Source organism: Myotis davidii, unplaced genomic scaffold (assembly GCF_000327345.1).
Source record: "Myotis davidii unplaced genomic scaffold, ASM32734v1 scaffold78, whole genome shotgun sequence".
Classification (NCBI taxonomy): Eukaryota; Metazoa; Chordata; class Mammalia; order Chiroptera; family Vespertilionidae; genus Myotis; species Myotis davidii.
The window spans coordinates 1,506,130-1,523,430 of NW_006290305.1; the positions used below are offsets into that span (position 1 = coordinate 1,506,130).

The 17,301-nt window shown below is 43.6% G+C and overlaps 1 protein-coding gene across 1 annotated transcript in view; it reads right to left on the minus strand.

The window, feature by feature from the left end:
- Positions 1 to 17,301, minus strand: part of CHCHD6 (coiled-coil-helix-coiled-coil-helix domain containing 6) — a 237,324-nt gene that overhangs the window by 206,945 nt on the left and 13,078 nt on the right. The window contains exon 2 of the mRNA XM_006763226.2: positions 2,287 to 2,407. Coding sequence (XP_006763289.1) covers positions 2,287 to 2,407 — 121 coding nt within the window. The remainder of the gene's footprint in view (positions 1 to 2,286; positions 2,408 to 17,301) is intronic.

Genomic DNA, 17,301 nt, shown 5'->3' on the forward strand with positions numbered 1-17,301 from the left:
CTTGCCTCCTTTGTCGAATATTAATTGGGCATAGTGGTTTGGGTCGATTTCTGGGTTCTCTATTCTATTCCATTGATCTATATGTCTGTTCTTGTGTCAGTACCATGCTGTTTTAAGAACAGTGGCTTTGTAATACAGCTTGATATCTGGTATTGAGATTCTACCTACTTTGTTCTTCTTTCTCTAAAGTCTACTTATTGTACTTCTATGTATCATTGTATTTTTATGGCTTCAATTCTTATATTCAAATCTTGTATTGCCTCTGACATTTATTTTCAGGTATGAGGTAACATAAGGATTTAATTTTAACTTCTTTTTATAATTTATTCTATCACTAAAATAAAAGCAAACACTGACTTTTTAAAGTAAAAATATTTTAAAATTAGCAACTTCAAGGCAGTTCATTTATGTTAACTATTCTTCATCATTCAGAAACTCCAAACTCACACTCATCATTTAAACAGCAAAACACTTTGTTATAACTAAAACCAAATGACAAATGAGCCACAATTCTTGCTTCTTAAACTACTGAAACTTACCAAAACTGAAATAAGTGCTTCTTTTATCGTCCAAAGCTGAAATTGATGTGTGCATAATATATTTTAGCAATTTTTGCTTTTTTCGTCACTTCTCCCTCTCACCAGTTAAGGCCGTTTATTAAAATGCCCTGGGTTAAGTTAGACTCACTTCAACGAATAAGTCAGCTAGAGAGATCATGGGAGTTCGCCCTTTTAATAAAGGACAGGGGTAGCGTATGCGGGTTTTGAGAACCTCACTCAGCCCCTTCACTAATAGAATATTCAAAAAGATCTTGGGATGGGTCCAAAAGGAGGTACTGATTTGCTCTAAAGCTTAGGAAGCCCTGAGACAGACAATACAGAGGCAGAGGTATTGACAGCCTGGCCGGCACCATGGCCATAAGGGTGAAGCCGGAGCTCTCTGGCCAATGTGCAGAGGTCTCCAAGACACCTCCCCTATCCTTCTACTTTGTACTCCAGAGATAGCAAACCATCGCTAGGTCCCCAAACAGGCCAGGCTGTGCCACCGCTGGGCCTCTGCTCAATACCATGCCTAAACTACCTTCCTACCACTGCTCTTCCAAAATCCAGTTTAAAAGTCAGCTCCCCTTGGAGCCCCGCCCTAAAATTATGAGTCACTCACTGCTCTGTGCTACCTTAGACTTTAGCCATGCATCTAGTGTTGCAACATCACATGATACATGTGATCTACAGAGTTATTTGTATATACGTTTTCTTAACTAGAGCTTTGGGTGGCATAAGAGTGGTGTCCCTGTCCACCTGCCACTGTGTCCCAGTATGAAGCACATGTCCTGATCCCTGTTTAGCTTTCAGTAAATGCTGAGTGGACAGGATATCGTTCCTGCCTTCTATAAACTAATGACCTTATAGGGAGGATTAGCAGAAAAGACAACTCTAATGCAAGGCCACACACAATGCAATGAACAGTTATCCACTGTAAGAGAGAGTTTATGCTCTACAGTGCCTTGGCTCCTCCAATCAGTTAAAAAATACACTTCAAGTTCTAAGTGATAGCTAAGACCCAATTTCTCATAAGCACGTATTTATAGAATAGAACAGCAATTGCCCCAAGACTTTTTTGGTTGCTAATATCTTTATATTTTTGTCCTTTACACTTGTTTCCTTAAACTTTTTCTTCCTTTGTGTTTGCTGAAAATAGTTATTTAGAGAAAAGCACAAGTTTCCTCATTTGTGATGGGCACAAAAGAGTAGAGAACAAATCAGCTTTGAGCCCTGCATGGGTACAAAAAGAACTCCTAGGAGGTGCAGAGTGGAAGGCCCTCCTGGGAGCACCAGGACCTGTGGGCTAGGTTAGAGTTGCTGAAGATGAGGCAAAGTCATCGACTCAATTCCCCCGAATGGTCCCAATTCACGTAAATCTATCATTCTTTGGACCATACCAACACTAAAGATTATGCTTCACTTATGAATCCTTAAAAGCAACTTCTCACAGGGGTTGTCAATCCAAGCCCTTCAGCCTTACTTTTTACATACAGAGAAACTGAAATAGTTTGGCCCCCTTCACAGAAGCTCGGACTGACGTGTGCTGCTCTCATTAAACCAGACAGCATGTCATGCACGGAAGCCACTCTCTCCTCCAAAGCAGCTATCAGAAAGGAGTTGCTGACATCACCCAGAAACACCCGGGGCCACAGTAGCTGTCATATATGTTCTGACAGGAGCATGGTTTTCTATTCCTTCCACACTCTACTCCAGCTTCCCACAGAATCACTACAACCTGCCCTACCTTTCTCCGGGCCTTTAGAGGTGTCCAATGTGGAACGTGGAGGAGCAGGAGGCAAAGTCAGCTGGCCCACTTGGGAAGGCTGGCTGGAATCCTTCATGCGGTTAACCACATTTTCAGAAAGCTAAGGGAAGAATTGAGGGATGGGAAAAAGTTATATCATAGGAACCTCTGGAATGAAGACTACTCTTTATCCATACCCCAGACTGACCATTGACACCACTTCCTTAAGACCAACTTCAATAATATAATTCCATTCCAAAACCTCTTGCAATGGCCCAGCACCTACTAGATGAGTGTCAACACCCTGTCTGGTCCCTGCGGGCTCTCTAGCTTCATCTTTTGCTGTTCCCTGCCCGCACCCTGCACTCAATGGAACCTGAGTTCTCACTTTTCTCACCGCCTCTCAATTCATGACACTGCTCCTCTGCCAAGATCCACCAGGAGCCCCCTCACCCCCAGTACACCTCCACCTGCCCAAATCTTACCTTTCCTTTAAGGGCAGCTCAGTGTCCCCTCCTCTGTGAGATCTTCCCTGATAGCACTTAAGTGAAGTAGCATTTCTCCCCTTCCTTAACACGCCCATTAGAGCTCATATGTGCCTCTTAGGTACATAGCACACATCCTACCTGCCTCATCCTAATGGTTGTAAATACCTTCAATTATTCACCTCTGTGTACCACCCCCCGCCCCCCCGCCCAGTGCCACACATACTCATTTCACCTTAGTTCCCTGTAATAAAGACTGAATAACCAAAACATTCATTCATTTTAGAGGAAGTGAAATAGGCATGAGGGTGTCATAAAACAGCTTATCGAAATGAAATAGTAGCTAAGGATAAATCAAGAATGAAAACCCTAAGTGTTCACTTCAGTAAATATTTACTAAGTGCCTAATATGTGCAAAGCATCATAAAGCACAGTTGAGGGGAAAATATAAAAATGACTTTAAGACAAAAAGTCAGGATCAGTAACTCCACTTCCAGGTATCCAGCCGAGAAAAACGCTCCCACATGTACACAGCAGCATTGAAATAGAAAAAAAGGAAAGAAAACAATATAAATATGCACAATAGAGAACTGATTAAAGAGATAATGGTGTATCCCTTCTAGGAAATATTATGGAACCATTATGAAAGAATGAAGTAAGACATGTAACTGTCACAAAAGGATGTATGAGATATACTGGTGATTTTGTGAAGTCATAGAACACTTTGTATATCTCAATTTTATAAAAAGAGATATACAATTATAAAAAAGATAGACATACAATTATACATATGACAATATATGCATATGCATATTCACAAATGTGAAAATGCATTTGAACTTTCACATATACGCATACATACAAATACATGTACTAGTATCTGTTCAGATATGAAAGTCTAAAAGGCCACATAAAAAACACAAAGTCCTGCAAGTGGGGGCAGGAGCAGCTGGGGTAGGATTTTCACTTTGGACACTTCTGAGTTTTAATTTTTTAGCATGAACTTTTTTAGCAACTAAAAGAATTAATAATAATGATGATGATAATTTGATAATTGAGTCCCTCTAATATTTAAGAAGCGTGGAAATCAATAGCTAATTAATAATACAGGACAAGAGAAGACCAAGCCCATACAGCAGTGGAATAAAATTGAGAATCTATAAATAAACCTATATATGGTCAATTGATTGACAGGGGTACCATGACAATTTAATGGAAAATGAATAGTCTCTTCAACAAATGGTGCTGGTAAATTAGTGGTTACTTTGGACTTTGAGAAGACTGGGGACTGATAACTAAACGGTAAGAAGGTGGGAATGATTATGATGATGGTTGCACATATCTGTGACCTAAACCACAGAATTGTACACTTCAAATGTGTGAAATGTACAGTATGTAAATCACCTCTCAATAAAGTTATAAAAAGAGAACCCAAAACAAAAGTGAGCAGTCCAGACAGGATATCACTCAGTAGAAGAAACATATCCTAAGGAATGTACACCTGTGTGTGTTCCTGAGGGCAGAAGCAGAATTTGGACAGAAGAGAAGCTACAGAGTGTGGAGGGGAAGAAGAGGTAATCTCGCACAGTGATGGGCTGGGCATGTGGGGGAGAGACACCGACAGTTAGGTGTGGTTAAAAACCTGGATGAAGCTGGTACTAAAAGGAACTTCAAAGTTACACAGAGGACTCAAACAATTGTGGGCACTGCTGAAAGTTTCTGAACCAGGAAAGAATATATGCGGTGTTTTGGGGAGGTGAATCAGAGTATATACTGGAGTATGGCGCATGCCCTCAGTCATGAAGTGACAAGGGCCTGCAGCAGCAGCAGTAAAGTGCAATAACAGGCTTTGTCTAGTGTTACCTCAGTAGTGAAGAACAAAGGAGAGTGTAGAGGTAAAGAAAAAGGAGTTTTGACCTTAAGTTTTTGGAAGACTCTGAGTGAGAATGACAGAAAAGAGAGACTATTTTTGGAAAATAGTAAATTAGCTTGATTGTAGATATTAAATCCCAGATTATAAAAGGGAAAGCGACCTTACAACCCACTGGCTCCCTCGCTCATTTTTACAGCATAGCAACTAAAGCCTGTAATGAGTCAATGTTTTGGAAAGTCAAGAGTAAACTCTACACACAGTCAAGTACCCATTTCTTGCTCAAATCAGCTACCCAGGGGGTCAGGGTCGGACCCCTGATTGGGTGTGAAGTGACAGCAAGGCTGAGATGGGATATTTTTCCAGGCAGGTAGGGACATGGAGTTGGTACTCAAAGTGAATTTGCATGGAAAGAAGATTTGATGTCCCAACTTTGTGCTGGAATTGGCTTGCGAAGGCTAATATTTAAATTTTCAGAAATTTTGCAAGCTGGTTGACTTCATAACCAGCTTGAAATTGGCCACAGACATTTTTGTGAGACCTGATAAAATTTTTTTAATTCAAAACTACTGTTCTACAGCATAGCATAAATTAAGAATCAAGCATATACAGACAGCCTAAAAGCCACAGAAATTAGCAAATGCTACAAATGAGGGCACTTTCTTGGAAGAAAAGTCAGTTGTTAAACATGTACCTCCTCCCCGAACCCCTAAACCCCAAATTTCCCAGCGGACTCTCTGAGATGCACCAGTCCTCTGAGACATGTATCCGGAGGGAGAGCACTGAAATACATGTGGGTGTGAGTAATCAATGATGTGTGATGTGCATGAAACAGGCAGTCACCTTGGTAATGGTCACGCTATAAAGGGTCATGTGACCGGGAAGAACAGGTGCTGGCACACTTAGAAAGGAGGCCTGGGGACCAGAGGAAGCAGCCTGGCCAAGGACAAGGTAACTCCAACCCATTTTCCCTCAGCAAGTATTTGTGTATTAAGTACCCACTGTGTGACAGCAATGTTCTAGAAACAGAAGGTGAAAGAAACAGCAATGAAAGACATGACCCCTGCTTTCATGGAGCTTACATTCTAATGGGATGTGAGGCAATAAATAAGTAAACAATCTTATAAATCTTATTTCATCCAACCTAAGATAATCTAAAACAGCTATAAATCATACCATTATTTTTACATAACCTGAAGACAAAAAACACCAATGAAGCTACCATTCCACCTGTTTTATGACATCTCTAGTTCAGAGATGTTAAAATGTGTCTTAAAAATCAGTGACATGTTAGTGATAAGTGCTAGAAAAAAAAACCCAAACAATATTGTAGTTATGGGACGCCACAGGCATTGGGAGAGACCTCTTAGAGGAGATGACACTAATGCCAAGACTTCTGCCTCCACATTTACATCTGTAGAGCCAGGAGAAAATGATCTAGTTCCAAGCAGAAGAGAGGGTAAGTGCAAAGTCTCAAAGAAGAACTGAAGCTGGCATGTCCAAAGGCCTGACAGAAGGCCAGTGTGTAAGGAGAGTAGGACCAGATGATCAGGCCAAAGAGTCGGGCAAAGGCAAGACCATACGCCCTGGCAAAAGATCACATTTGATCCAAGGGCCAGAACAGCTACAGTAGGGTTCTACACAGGTGAGTCACAGGCTCTGATCTCCTAGTTCCAGCCCAGGTGCTATCATCCGAACCTTATTACTAGGTCAGTGAGGGGTTAAGGAAAACATTGGCACGCTTCTTATTGGCAGTAGGAGATTTGTAATATTTTTAAATGTTGCTACAAAATAGAGCAAGTAATATTTTTAATCAACAAATATACATATACACACAGTAGTCATGTGAGAATAAACACCATCTGGACAGTGCTCCCTGTACCAACAGAACCAGAATGGAGGCTTCCAGAGCCAGATGGGTCTGGAACTCGGTGCTAAAGGCCCACTGGTCACTGTGCCATCATAGCTAGCCAGATACGGTCCTATTGGTCAGGAGATGGAAGGCCAAATCCAGAGCAGTGTAAGGAAAGAGGAGTGCCTCCTATACTCCAGCTGTGTGCCCTTCACCCAATTCTTTAGCTTCTCTGGGTATCACCTCTCTCACTTATGAAATGGGAATCCCTGTGATACATCTCAGGAATTAAGTGCTTTGGGCTCAGAGGGGCCTGAGTTTGAATCCCAACTAAGCTATTTGGTAGCTGCATGACTTTGGACAAGGGACTTCTTATCTCTAAGTCAGTTTCTTCATCTGTGAGATGGAAATAATGGTATAGACTGTTGAGTTGTTGTGAGGATTAAATGAAGCAATCCACATAAAGCAGTTGGCACCAAGTAAAAACCAATATTGGCTATAATGGGGAACTGCAAAGCACTATACAAATACTAATTATAATCCATACCAGGCACATACTGGATGTAAAAATACCAGAATAATACAGTAGTCCCCTGTATCCACAGGGGATATGTTCTAAGACCTCCCAGTGGGTGCCTGAAACCATGATAGTACCAAACCCTGTGTATACTGGTTTTTCCTATACATACATACCTACAATAAAACTTAATTTATAAATTATGCACAGCAAGAAATAACAAAAACTAAAAATAAAATATAACAATTATAATAACATACTGTCATAAAAGTAATGTGAATGTGGTCTCTCTCTCAAATTAGTGTATTGTACTGTACATACAGCATGGATATGCTGGACAAAGGGATCTTTCACATCCTGGGTGGGACAGTGTGAAATTTCATCACGCTACTCAGAACAGGGCACAATTTAAAACTTATGATTTTTTTATTTGTGGAATTTTCCATTTAATATTTTCTAACCACAGTTGATTGGCCACGGGTAACTCAAACTGATGAAAACAAAACTATGGATAAAGGGACTATGGTAATAACAATAGGTAATATTCACCATCTATATACATATAAAAGCCCAGCGACGGGAACAGAGGAACGACCAGAACAACCAGAATGACCGGTGGCTATGACGTGCACTAAGGCAACCAACCAGCCTGATCCAGGGCCGGGCCAGCTAGCTAACCACCCATGGCCCCTCCCCCACCCCCCGCCAGCCCAGCCCAATGGGCACCCATCAGGACAGGACAGCTGGACCCCACCCATGCACGAATTCGTGAACTAAGCCTTTAGTATACTATAAACTGAACACTGTTCTAAGTGTTCTCATGCGTTATCTGTTCAAAATTAAATTAGGAAGACTGTTTTAAAGCACCCTCCAGCTCCGACCTCCTGCCCTCAGTGTGGAGTAACATAGGATTTCAAGAAGAGGGGCCTTTCTGTGCCACCACTATGGTGCGGTTGGCTGGCAGCTCCACACGTCTCCACCGACAACATAGAGCCCAAAAAGGGATTCTCTCTCCTCCCCTCTCCAGCCCACAGCCCTAGCCCAGGGCTTCCATGGCCACAAGTTGGCAGGCCATCAACAGCCAAAGTCAGGCCTCAATCTAAGTCACACACATGCAAGACCTCACCACATCTGTCCTAACAAATGCGCTTGGGAACCCAGACCCCACATCCTAACGATTACCATTGCATGACTGCAACCAAACGTTTTCCTCACTTACTTTAGAGGCAAGTTCCCAAAAAGGGGACTAGAGGTTTCTTTATTAAACCACAGAGGTCTATCAGTAAGTCATGTGGCTACCCCACGACTAAAAGGCTAGAGGAGAAAGGTGCTGCCAGAAAAATCACAAGTGGGTCTTATCTAGCACTGAATGGAAGAACCATGACAGGAGTGAGCAGTGTCCTGCTGACCCATTATAATGGAGAAGGTCAGAGTCATAATAACTACAAGCAACACCCACCTCCCAGTAGAGGAAACCAAGGCACAGAAAGGGTAAAGCACTAGCCGAGGCCATGAAGCTCACAGAGTGCAAGCCAGGCTGCTTGACTCCATAGCCAGTCTGCTGTGGGGTAAAAGGATGTGACCCCCAACGACAAGAGCAAGGGGAATTGCACTTGCAAAGTAACACTCACAGGCAGGAAGGGCCCCTGGAAGGGACAACTACTGCAAATCTAAAGCAAAGGAGGAGTCAGGATTGACGAGAAGCCCTAACATTTGACCACTTGCTTGCCATTACTCCCACCAGAATATAAGCTCCATGGAGCAGGATTCTGTTTTGCACAGCACACTGGAGATGCTCAGTATTTGTTAAAGATATGAACTAAATAAATATTTACTACAGGCATATGCTCATAACACATTAGTGCAATGGAGCATGTAAAGATGTAACAGCCAAGAGCTTTACATTCACAGAGCTTATGATCCAATAGGGTGGGCAAAATAAACTCATACAGATGACACAAGCTGCTAAGTTGTCAGGTATATGAAGCTCAACTAAGGTGCCTGAGAGTTCTAATAAAGGAACCCTAAGTTCCAGCTGGAAGGGAGATGGCCTGACTTGGGCTAAAAACATGACTGCAGATAAGGGGTGAGAGTAAAGGGGAACGACACTCAGGGAAGCCCAGCGTTGCGCCTGACATAGCACAGGCCCATGAAGAAAACCAGATGGGAGGCTGGTGGGCTCCCCTTGGTGAGGGCCTTGAATGACAAGGTAAGGAGGCTGCAATTTATTCTGCAGTCAATTGGGAGCCGCCAATGGTTTCTGAAGAGGAACTCGAGCTTCACCTTGCACAGAATAGTCTGGCACCAACAGTGCACACCAGGACTAAGAGGACAGAAATGCAATCACAGAAGTACAGGGAAGAAATGGATGCAAGAGACACCAAGGAAGTAAAATGATTGAAACCTGGCAGCTGACCGGTGCACAGGACAAGTGAAAGAAGCATTTTACAATATGATCGCATGTATACTATAAAAAGGGAAAGAGTATGCTTTTATATGGAGGCTTGAAAAAGCCTGAAAGGATTCGTGAGAAATTATAAGAAGGTGTATTTAAAAATAAGATGCATCTTGAAAGAAGAAAAAGTCTTAAAGGACTAAATGAGGGAAAGACGACAGAAAAACCCATGCCTGGCTAACTGGAGATGGGGGTCTACAATGAGCCAAGAACAGTTCTTGTGTCTGTGCGGGCGGATCTAAGTCCATCCAAGCAGCTCTGTTTCACAGACAGGCTACACAGGAGGCTGCAAGAGGCTGCACGTAGAGAAATAGGGAGTCCTTGGCAACAAAGTGCCGAGGGGCAGACCAGAGAGGAGGTCATGTCCCCAAACTCCGCAAGGGGCAACAAAGCTCACAGCTGCAAAAGCACTCAACTCTAGAGTGATGACAGGGCTTCCTATCTATAATAATAAAAGCATAATACGCAAATCGACCAACGACCAAACAGCAGAACGACCGTCCGGACAACTGTCCGGATGACCTTCTGGACGACCACGCTATGACACGAACTGGCACCAGGCCAGCCAAGGCAAGTGCAATGCGATTGGTTGGGAGGCCCGCCATCATCCCATGATCACCCCACAGAGGCAGGCCAAGGCCACTGGCCAGCAGAGCAATCAATCGGGGGGGCTCCACGATCACCCCAAAGAGGGAGGCCCAGTCCACCACCCAGTGGGCTGCGGTGGGTGGGCAGGGCCTCCCTTTGAGGGGCCAATCCATCAGAGAGCCCTGGCCAGGCGGGCAGGGCCTACCTCTTTGGGGTGATCAATTGTGGACGGGGCAATTGATTGGGGGGCTCCACAGAACCGGGGAATGGGGGGGGGTGGTAGCAGATGTGGGCAGCGCCAGGCTAAGGCAGGTGCGGGCAGGGGCCGGGGCCATGAGGCAGCTGGGGCTGCGAAGCCCTACCCTTGCACAAATTTCATGCATCGGGCCTCTAGTTTAAAGGTAATGATAAAAACAGCCATTACTTAATATTCGTTGAGCATGCCCCACATGCCAGGCCCCAGGCTAGGTGCATTCCCATTTTACAGATGAAGAAGTTGGAGTCGGGGAGGTGAAACAATTCATCCAAGATTACAGGAAGTCCTAAGTGCTGGGACCAAGATTCCCATCCAAAGCTGGAGCACCTAACAGTGATAATTGTACCAGTGAAGGCAGGCAGTTAAAGAGCCACTCTGAGGTGACGAGTAACCATGTGCATAGAAGGGCCAATTCAAAATTTAAAAAATAATAGTTAAATATAGATTATAGATATAGAGATAGAGATATATAGATATATTTCTGAAAGTCACATTTCCCAGTTTATGGTGCTTTATTGAGCCCCAGGGTAAGGAGTGGAAGGGGAATATGTATGTACTTATAAAACAGAAAGCCTACTTAAATTAGGAAAATGTCAATATGAAAATTAGCACTTGTTAGTCTTAAAATGTTACTCATCTAGACACATCTGAGAAGTAACAATGTGGAGGCAGCTTCCTAAGCATTATTCTTCGAATTAACTAATGCATCAGCTCCCTCATGGGCAGGAGAGGTGTCCTCCTCATGTAAGGAATGGAGAAGGTGTGGTGCAGAGAGGCAGCTTGCCCAAGGTCTGTGGTGAGTCAGTTAGCTAGGTCTGCACGGCCATACCCATAGCCTCTCAGGGCACCACTTTCTAAGGACCCACTGGGCACCAGGAGATAAACTGCAGCTCACTGCTCCCTCCTAGCAGGGCCTAGGGCTCCTCCTGTCAGGCTGAGCACCCAGGGCAGTTTCCAGAAAAACAAGCTGGCAGGAGTCAGGTCTGTCAGTGGTAGTACAGGAGTAAGCAAGAAAGAGATCATCTCGGCCCAGAGTAATAAGCACTGGGAGGTGAACACAGGACCTGCAGGACCGAGGATGATGACCACTGAGAGGTGGGGCAGTGACATCACGAAAGGCATCCTTCAGAAGGTAACACTTGAATTGATCCTATGGATGAAGAGGAATTTAGCCAGTCAAAGGGAGAGAAAGTACTGCAGGCTGCGAATAGAACACAGACACAGAAGCATGAAATAGTTAAGAGTATAGCAAGAGCAAGCATCTTCCCTGCCAGGATGTGTAGTAAGAGGTAGAAAGTGGCGCCAACACGCGGAGGGCTTTGTGAAAGTAGGAATCTGCCTTTGACCTAGAGGCAATGGGGAGCTTGTAAGGGAAGGAAGGGTTATACTAGTAACTCTGAAGCATCACTGAGACAAGAAGCTGGTTGCCCTACCGATATGGCTCAGTGGATAGAGTGTCAGTCTGCGGGCTCAAGGGTCCCCTGTTCAATTCCGGTCAAGGGTACATGCCTGGATTGTGGGCTCGGTCCCCAGTAGGGTGTGCAGAAGGCAGCCAATCAATGATTCCCTCTCATCATTGATGTTTCTATCCCTCTCTTCCTCTCTGAAATCAATAAAAATATATATATTTTTAAAAAGAAGCTGATAACAAGACTGCCTCAGAGCAGGCCTGACAAGGTGGAAGAGAGAGATGTTCTTTTCCCTATGTGCCTCGTTTCCAACTGTATGAATTTTACCATTTGGCTGAAACATCTTAAAAAGTAAAATTTACCTTTAAAAAAAATTACCCTGCTAGCACCAGGAGGTATAGATTTATGGGAGGCAAGCCTATGGGGAGAAAGAACAATTTCTTAGATGGCTAAGAGGAAGATGGAATGGATCTAAACTGAGGTAAAGAGAAGGGTAAAGAGAGGAGGATTAAGCAAAGGATAAGGAGGAGATAAACAGTTGGAAAGGAGAACTCAAGATTTGTCATTAATTGTAGAAAAGAGGAATGCAGGATCCAGCTTTCTGGATGGAGCCACTCACAACCTAGCAAACAGGGTGATTTCTAGGTGGCAGAAGAGGGGACGTGGGTGAGTTCCACTGGAAGTAGTGAGTTACCAGCGCCCATGCAACATGTAAGGGGACATGGCCAGCAACCAAAAGGAACTACTGATACATGCTTCAACATCAATGAAGCAACACCAAAAATATTGTGCTCAGTGAAAGCCAGCGGTAAAAGATGTATGAGTGTATTTACATAAAATGTCCACAAAACATAAATGCATGGAAGCAGGGGCAATGGTGACCTGAGGCTGGAAGTGGGAATGGGGAAATAGGCACAAAGGATCTTTTTAGGTCTTGCAAATATTCTAAATTCGGACTGTGATTACAGTTGCTCAACCTTGTAAGTTTGCTAAAAAAAAAAAAATCATTGAAATAGGTGACTTTTATACATAAAATACATCTCAATGAAGCTGTTTTTAAAAAAAAGAAAAGAAAAGAAAAGGAAAATCACCATGATCAGATACAATCTTTGCAAAGCTCCATGCCTGATTAGAGAACTGCAGTGTTGCCTCCAGGGTAACATGTAAACAGCCTTCTCTGGCATTCAGGTCCCGTTATCTGTCTGGCCTCATCACCTGGTCAACTGTCTCCCACATCCCCGCCCATGTGGCTGCCACGCACACAAGTTATGGGGTCGGAACGTCTGAGCGTCCAGCTCTACCACTAACTCACTGTGACCTTGAGATACTTCCCTTCCTCGAACCCGTTTCCTCGCCTCTGAGATGGAGATGATATCTCACAATGTCAGCAAGGGGAATATCTGAGATAGTGCTCACAAAACACTCAGCAAAGAGTAAATATGTGCACATTGCCTGGCTGGCTCAGGCACATCTTCAAAGCCACCTCCTCAGAGCAGCATAAGCTGACTATCCCTATTAGCGGGTGGCCCCACTATTCTTTATGGTTCCCTCATAGCACTTGCAGTTCTTTTATTCCTTTGCCTTTTTTCTTTCTTTCTTTTGGTCTGTCCTCCCTACTGGGCTGAGGTCTCCATGAAGGCAGGGACCTTGTGCTTTGTCCCTTTGTCTCTGCAAACCCAGGCCCCACGTCTGACAATCACACACTCACAGTAAGCATTTTTCTGAGGTGACGGATAAATGATAGCCATGAGTACAATACTCAGCATGTGGCTCTCTGGTGTTGGCATGTTCGGGAACTGTTTCTTGTGTACCTTACTACATCCTCCTTGATCTTCCCCTCAGCAGCGGCCCAGACTGACCTCACAGGAGCAATAAATGATGGTCAAGATGATGAAGGGTGTAAATGAGCCTGGGAACACACCTGAAGCCGCAGGCTGGGGAAGCGACGAGGGGAGAGCCACCTAGTGGTTGGAAGGGAAATGGCTGAAGACAGACAGTGAGGAGTCTGGAAATTGAGGAGCAACCAATTTCAGTTGAATCACCAAAGATGGCTGCTCACACTGGGCAGAGGAAAGGACACATATAGGACATGATTGCCACATGTGTGCCTTCTTTTCTTATTGGAGGATGAGGTTAAATAATACTTGTTGAAATGAAATCTTATGTATTTCACACATGCTTGCTCTGAAAACAAGTTGCATATAACTGCAGCACTTTGTATTAATTAAATTTCTTTTACCTTCCAAAAAAATAGGGCTTGAACTCACTATGTAAATTTATGCAAATAAGTGTGCAAACTAGTAAGGCCCTAGCATTTCATTTGAAGGGAACTAGAGCACTTTCCAGGCCCAGGCCCAGGGGATTAAATACAAGTGGTCTTTATGAATATTTAACTTTCTCTGAAGGAGCTGGATCAGGTATTCTTCTTTGGCATCTACCCTCTATTAAATTAACTTATTTTATATCCAACAATCTTGTCTACTGATTTTTACTCGCCTGCCTAAAGACAAAGTGAACTCCCCAACCCTCAAGTAACTCTGCGAACAAAGTCACTACACAAAAACACTTCATTGCTGTCACCTCCTTTTCTCTGATCTCCAGGAACGTAAGGAAGAGGGAGGAAGGAGGGGAGGGGGCTGTCATGGCATACACCCCACAGTGTGACTCAGGACTAGTCATTTATTCTCTCTAATGAGTTTGCCCAGCAGGCAACCTGTCCCCAGAGCTTCCTCTCATTTTAGCCTCTGGTGGAACTAAGTGAGGCCCCAGCCCCTAGGGCAGTGGTTCTCAACCTTCCTAATGCTGCGACCCTTTAATACAGTTCCTCATGTTATGGTGACCCCCAATTTCATTGTTACAAATTGAACATAATTAAAGCATAGTGATTAATCACAAAAACAATATGTAATTATATATGTGTTTTCCAATGGTCTTAGGCGACCCCTGTGAAAGGGTCATTCGACCCCCAAAGGGGTCGCGACCCACAGGTTGAGTACTGCTGACCTAGGGGGACAGGCGGAGGTTTCGTCTCAGAATTTTCTTGCTGTCTTGCATATCAGTGGTGGGGAAGGAGCTGGAGCAGTGAGAAAAGGCTGCTTTCTGCACCCAAAAGATCTGAATAAAAGTCCCAGAAGTTACTCAAGTAACGCCTTAGACAAATTCCTTAACCTCTCTAAGCCTGATTCTCCATCTTTAAAGAGAATTTATACCTTGCAGATATGTCAAGAAAACTAGAAATAAAATGTACCTGTCTGATATGACGCCCAAAAAGTTGATGTTCCTCTGTCGACGTAAAGGAAATCACTTCTTAAGGGAGTCCCCCAAACCTTAGAAAACTCCCACTGACCTAACTTTCCAACATTCCCCAAACCAGGATACCAGGTGCCAAAGGTGGGAGAGCATCCAGCAGAGCCAAGGCCAAGGGTATCTTTCTAAATTTCAGTTCAGGCTCCTGCCTCTCCATCTTCCAACACCAACCTCCTTTTGCCTTTGGCAGGAGCCAGGTTAAGGTTGGATAACACCAGCAGGCACCAAATGTGTTTGCTAAATACTATACCAGGCAGAGTAGAGGCCCCCACTCTCCTATAAAAACACTCTGTACCTCTGTACTTTCTCTAAACGCTTCAAGACACATCTTCATTTCACCACAGGCAGCACCTAGGATTTCACACCCTCCAGCCCCCCCCCCTTTTTTTTAACGTGGTGATTAAGACTCAAAAGATAAGTTGTTCACCCAAGGTCACACTGCAAATGAGCATCTGCCCAGCAGCAAGGCCTCCTGATGTCTTTTTCTGAACCACCTCCCTAACTAACTCGCCTGCACCCAGCTCTGTGCATTCCATTTAAACCCGGTCTCTGTTTCACTGAGTTCATCCATTCAATCACTCAACATTTACAAAGCACCCACTTTTTGCCAGACACAGGTGTAGGAGGAAGTATATAGCATTCAATGAACAGGCCCGAGTTGCCTACTTCAGTTCTACCGCTTGTCACCTATGTGGTCCTGGATAAGTTACTTCGTCTCTCAGTGCCTCAATCGTCTTTAGACTATAAAATGGGCATACAGAATTCCACATCTCTCACAGGGCTGTTGAAAATTACATGAGAGGACACCTATGTATCCCATGCCCCCAAAAAGCATTCAAATATGAGCTACTTTTATTAATCAGACAAAAGCCTTAGCCTCAAAGAGCTTATCCTGTACTGGAAAACACAACAAACAAGTAAATTATTAATAGAAGTTTCAAATGGTGATAAGCGCTATGAAAAAAACTAGATGTGTGACAGTGTGGGTGGGAAGGGACTTAGATTAAGTGGTGAGGGAAGGATACTCAGATATTTTAACTATAGCAAGGGTGATAAGAGCTGGACATAAGAAAAGCTGGGTTGGGGGGAGGGAGTGGGGCTGGGATAGGACCTATAAAGGAAGCATTAACCAGAACCAGGATGTAGCCAGCAGACTTCATAGGAAAGCAAGCAGTGAAACACATTAAATCCAAGAGGCTGAAACAGAGACTGGACTGCCTCACCTTGGCAATAGACGATGTAGATCTGGAGGGAAATGAAAGTATGTGGTACAATGGCAAGGTGGTTGACAACACCATGTCTGGAAGCTACAGTCACAGCATCCAGAAGAGTCTGGCTTTTGCAAACATCCCTATGGAGCTCAGTAAGGTAGGACAAGTGGAAGTTGAACTATTAGGCAAACACTGCCCTGCAATCATCATACAAGAACCCTTGGTATTGATGGAACCAACCAGAAACCAACTTCGGAAAAATGTTGGAAAGGACACAACTTGAAAAAGACCCTCAGCAGTCAACTGAATTATGGTTGCTATGTGACTATACTCAAAATTGTAACTGATTTGCGGGGAAATAGGGAAAACCAAGGACTCATTTAAAAATCATCAAAATCTAGATTTAGAATCTTAAAACCTGTTCTCTCAGCAAGATACATTAATAAATTAGTGCTTTACATTGTTGTTTCAAATGAATAAATTAGAAATGAATGTTTTTATGATCCTATATTGTTGTCTATAAATTCAATTGGTAAGACATTTAGGTGTTTGCTAATATACAATCATTATTACAACAGAATTAGAGGACATTATATAATTTTAGAAACATATGTATATGCTTATTACCTGAAAACAAATTAATAAATTATGTTAAAAAAAAAAAAAAAGACAAACACCAAATGCAGAGGTCCTGTGCTTGGAGCAAGCTGACATCTTGCTGGGTCAAGGAGGTCCTAAGGCTAGTGACTAGATTGGGGGGGGCAGGGGGGAGTCAGACAGGTCATTGAAATCAGCAGCACAGCTTTGTAAAATAAGGTAAGGTCATTCCTTTTCATCTTAAGTGCGCTAGGCACTCATTAAAACCCTTGCTTAAGGCCTGGCCTGGCGGTTCAGTTGGTTGGAGTGTTGTCCAGTACATCAGAAGGTTGCGGGTTCCCGCCTAGGAAAGAGGCAACCGATCATGTTTCTTTCTCACACTTCACACCGAGGTCTCCCCTGCACACACACCTCTCTCTCTTTAAAAATCAATAAACATGTCCTCCAGTGAGGATTTTTAAAAATGGGA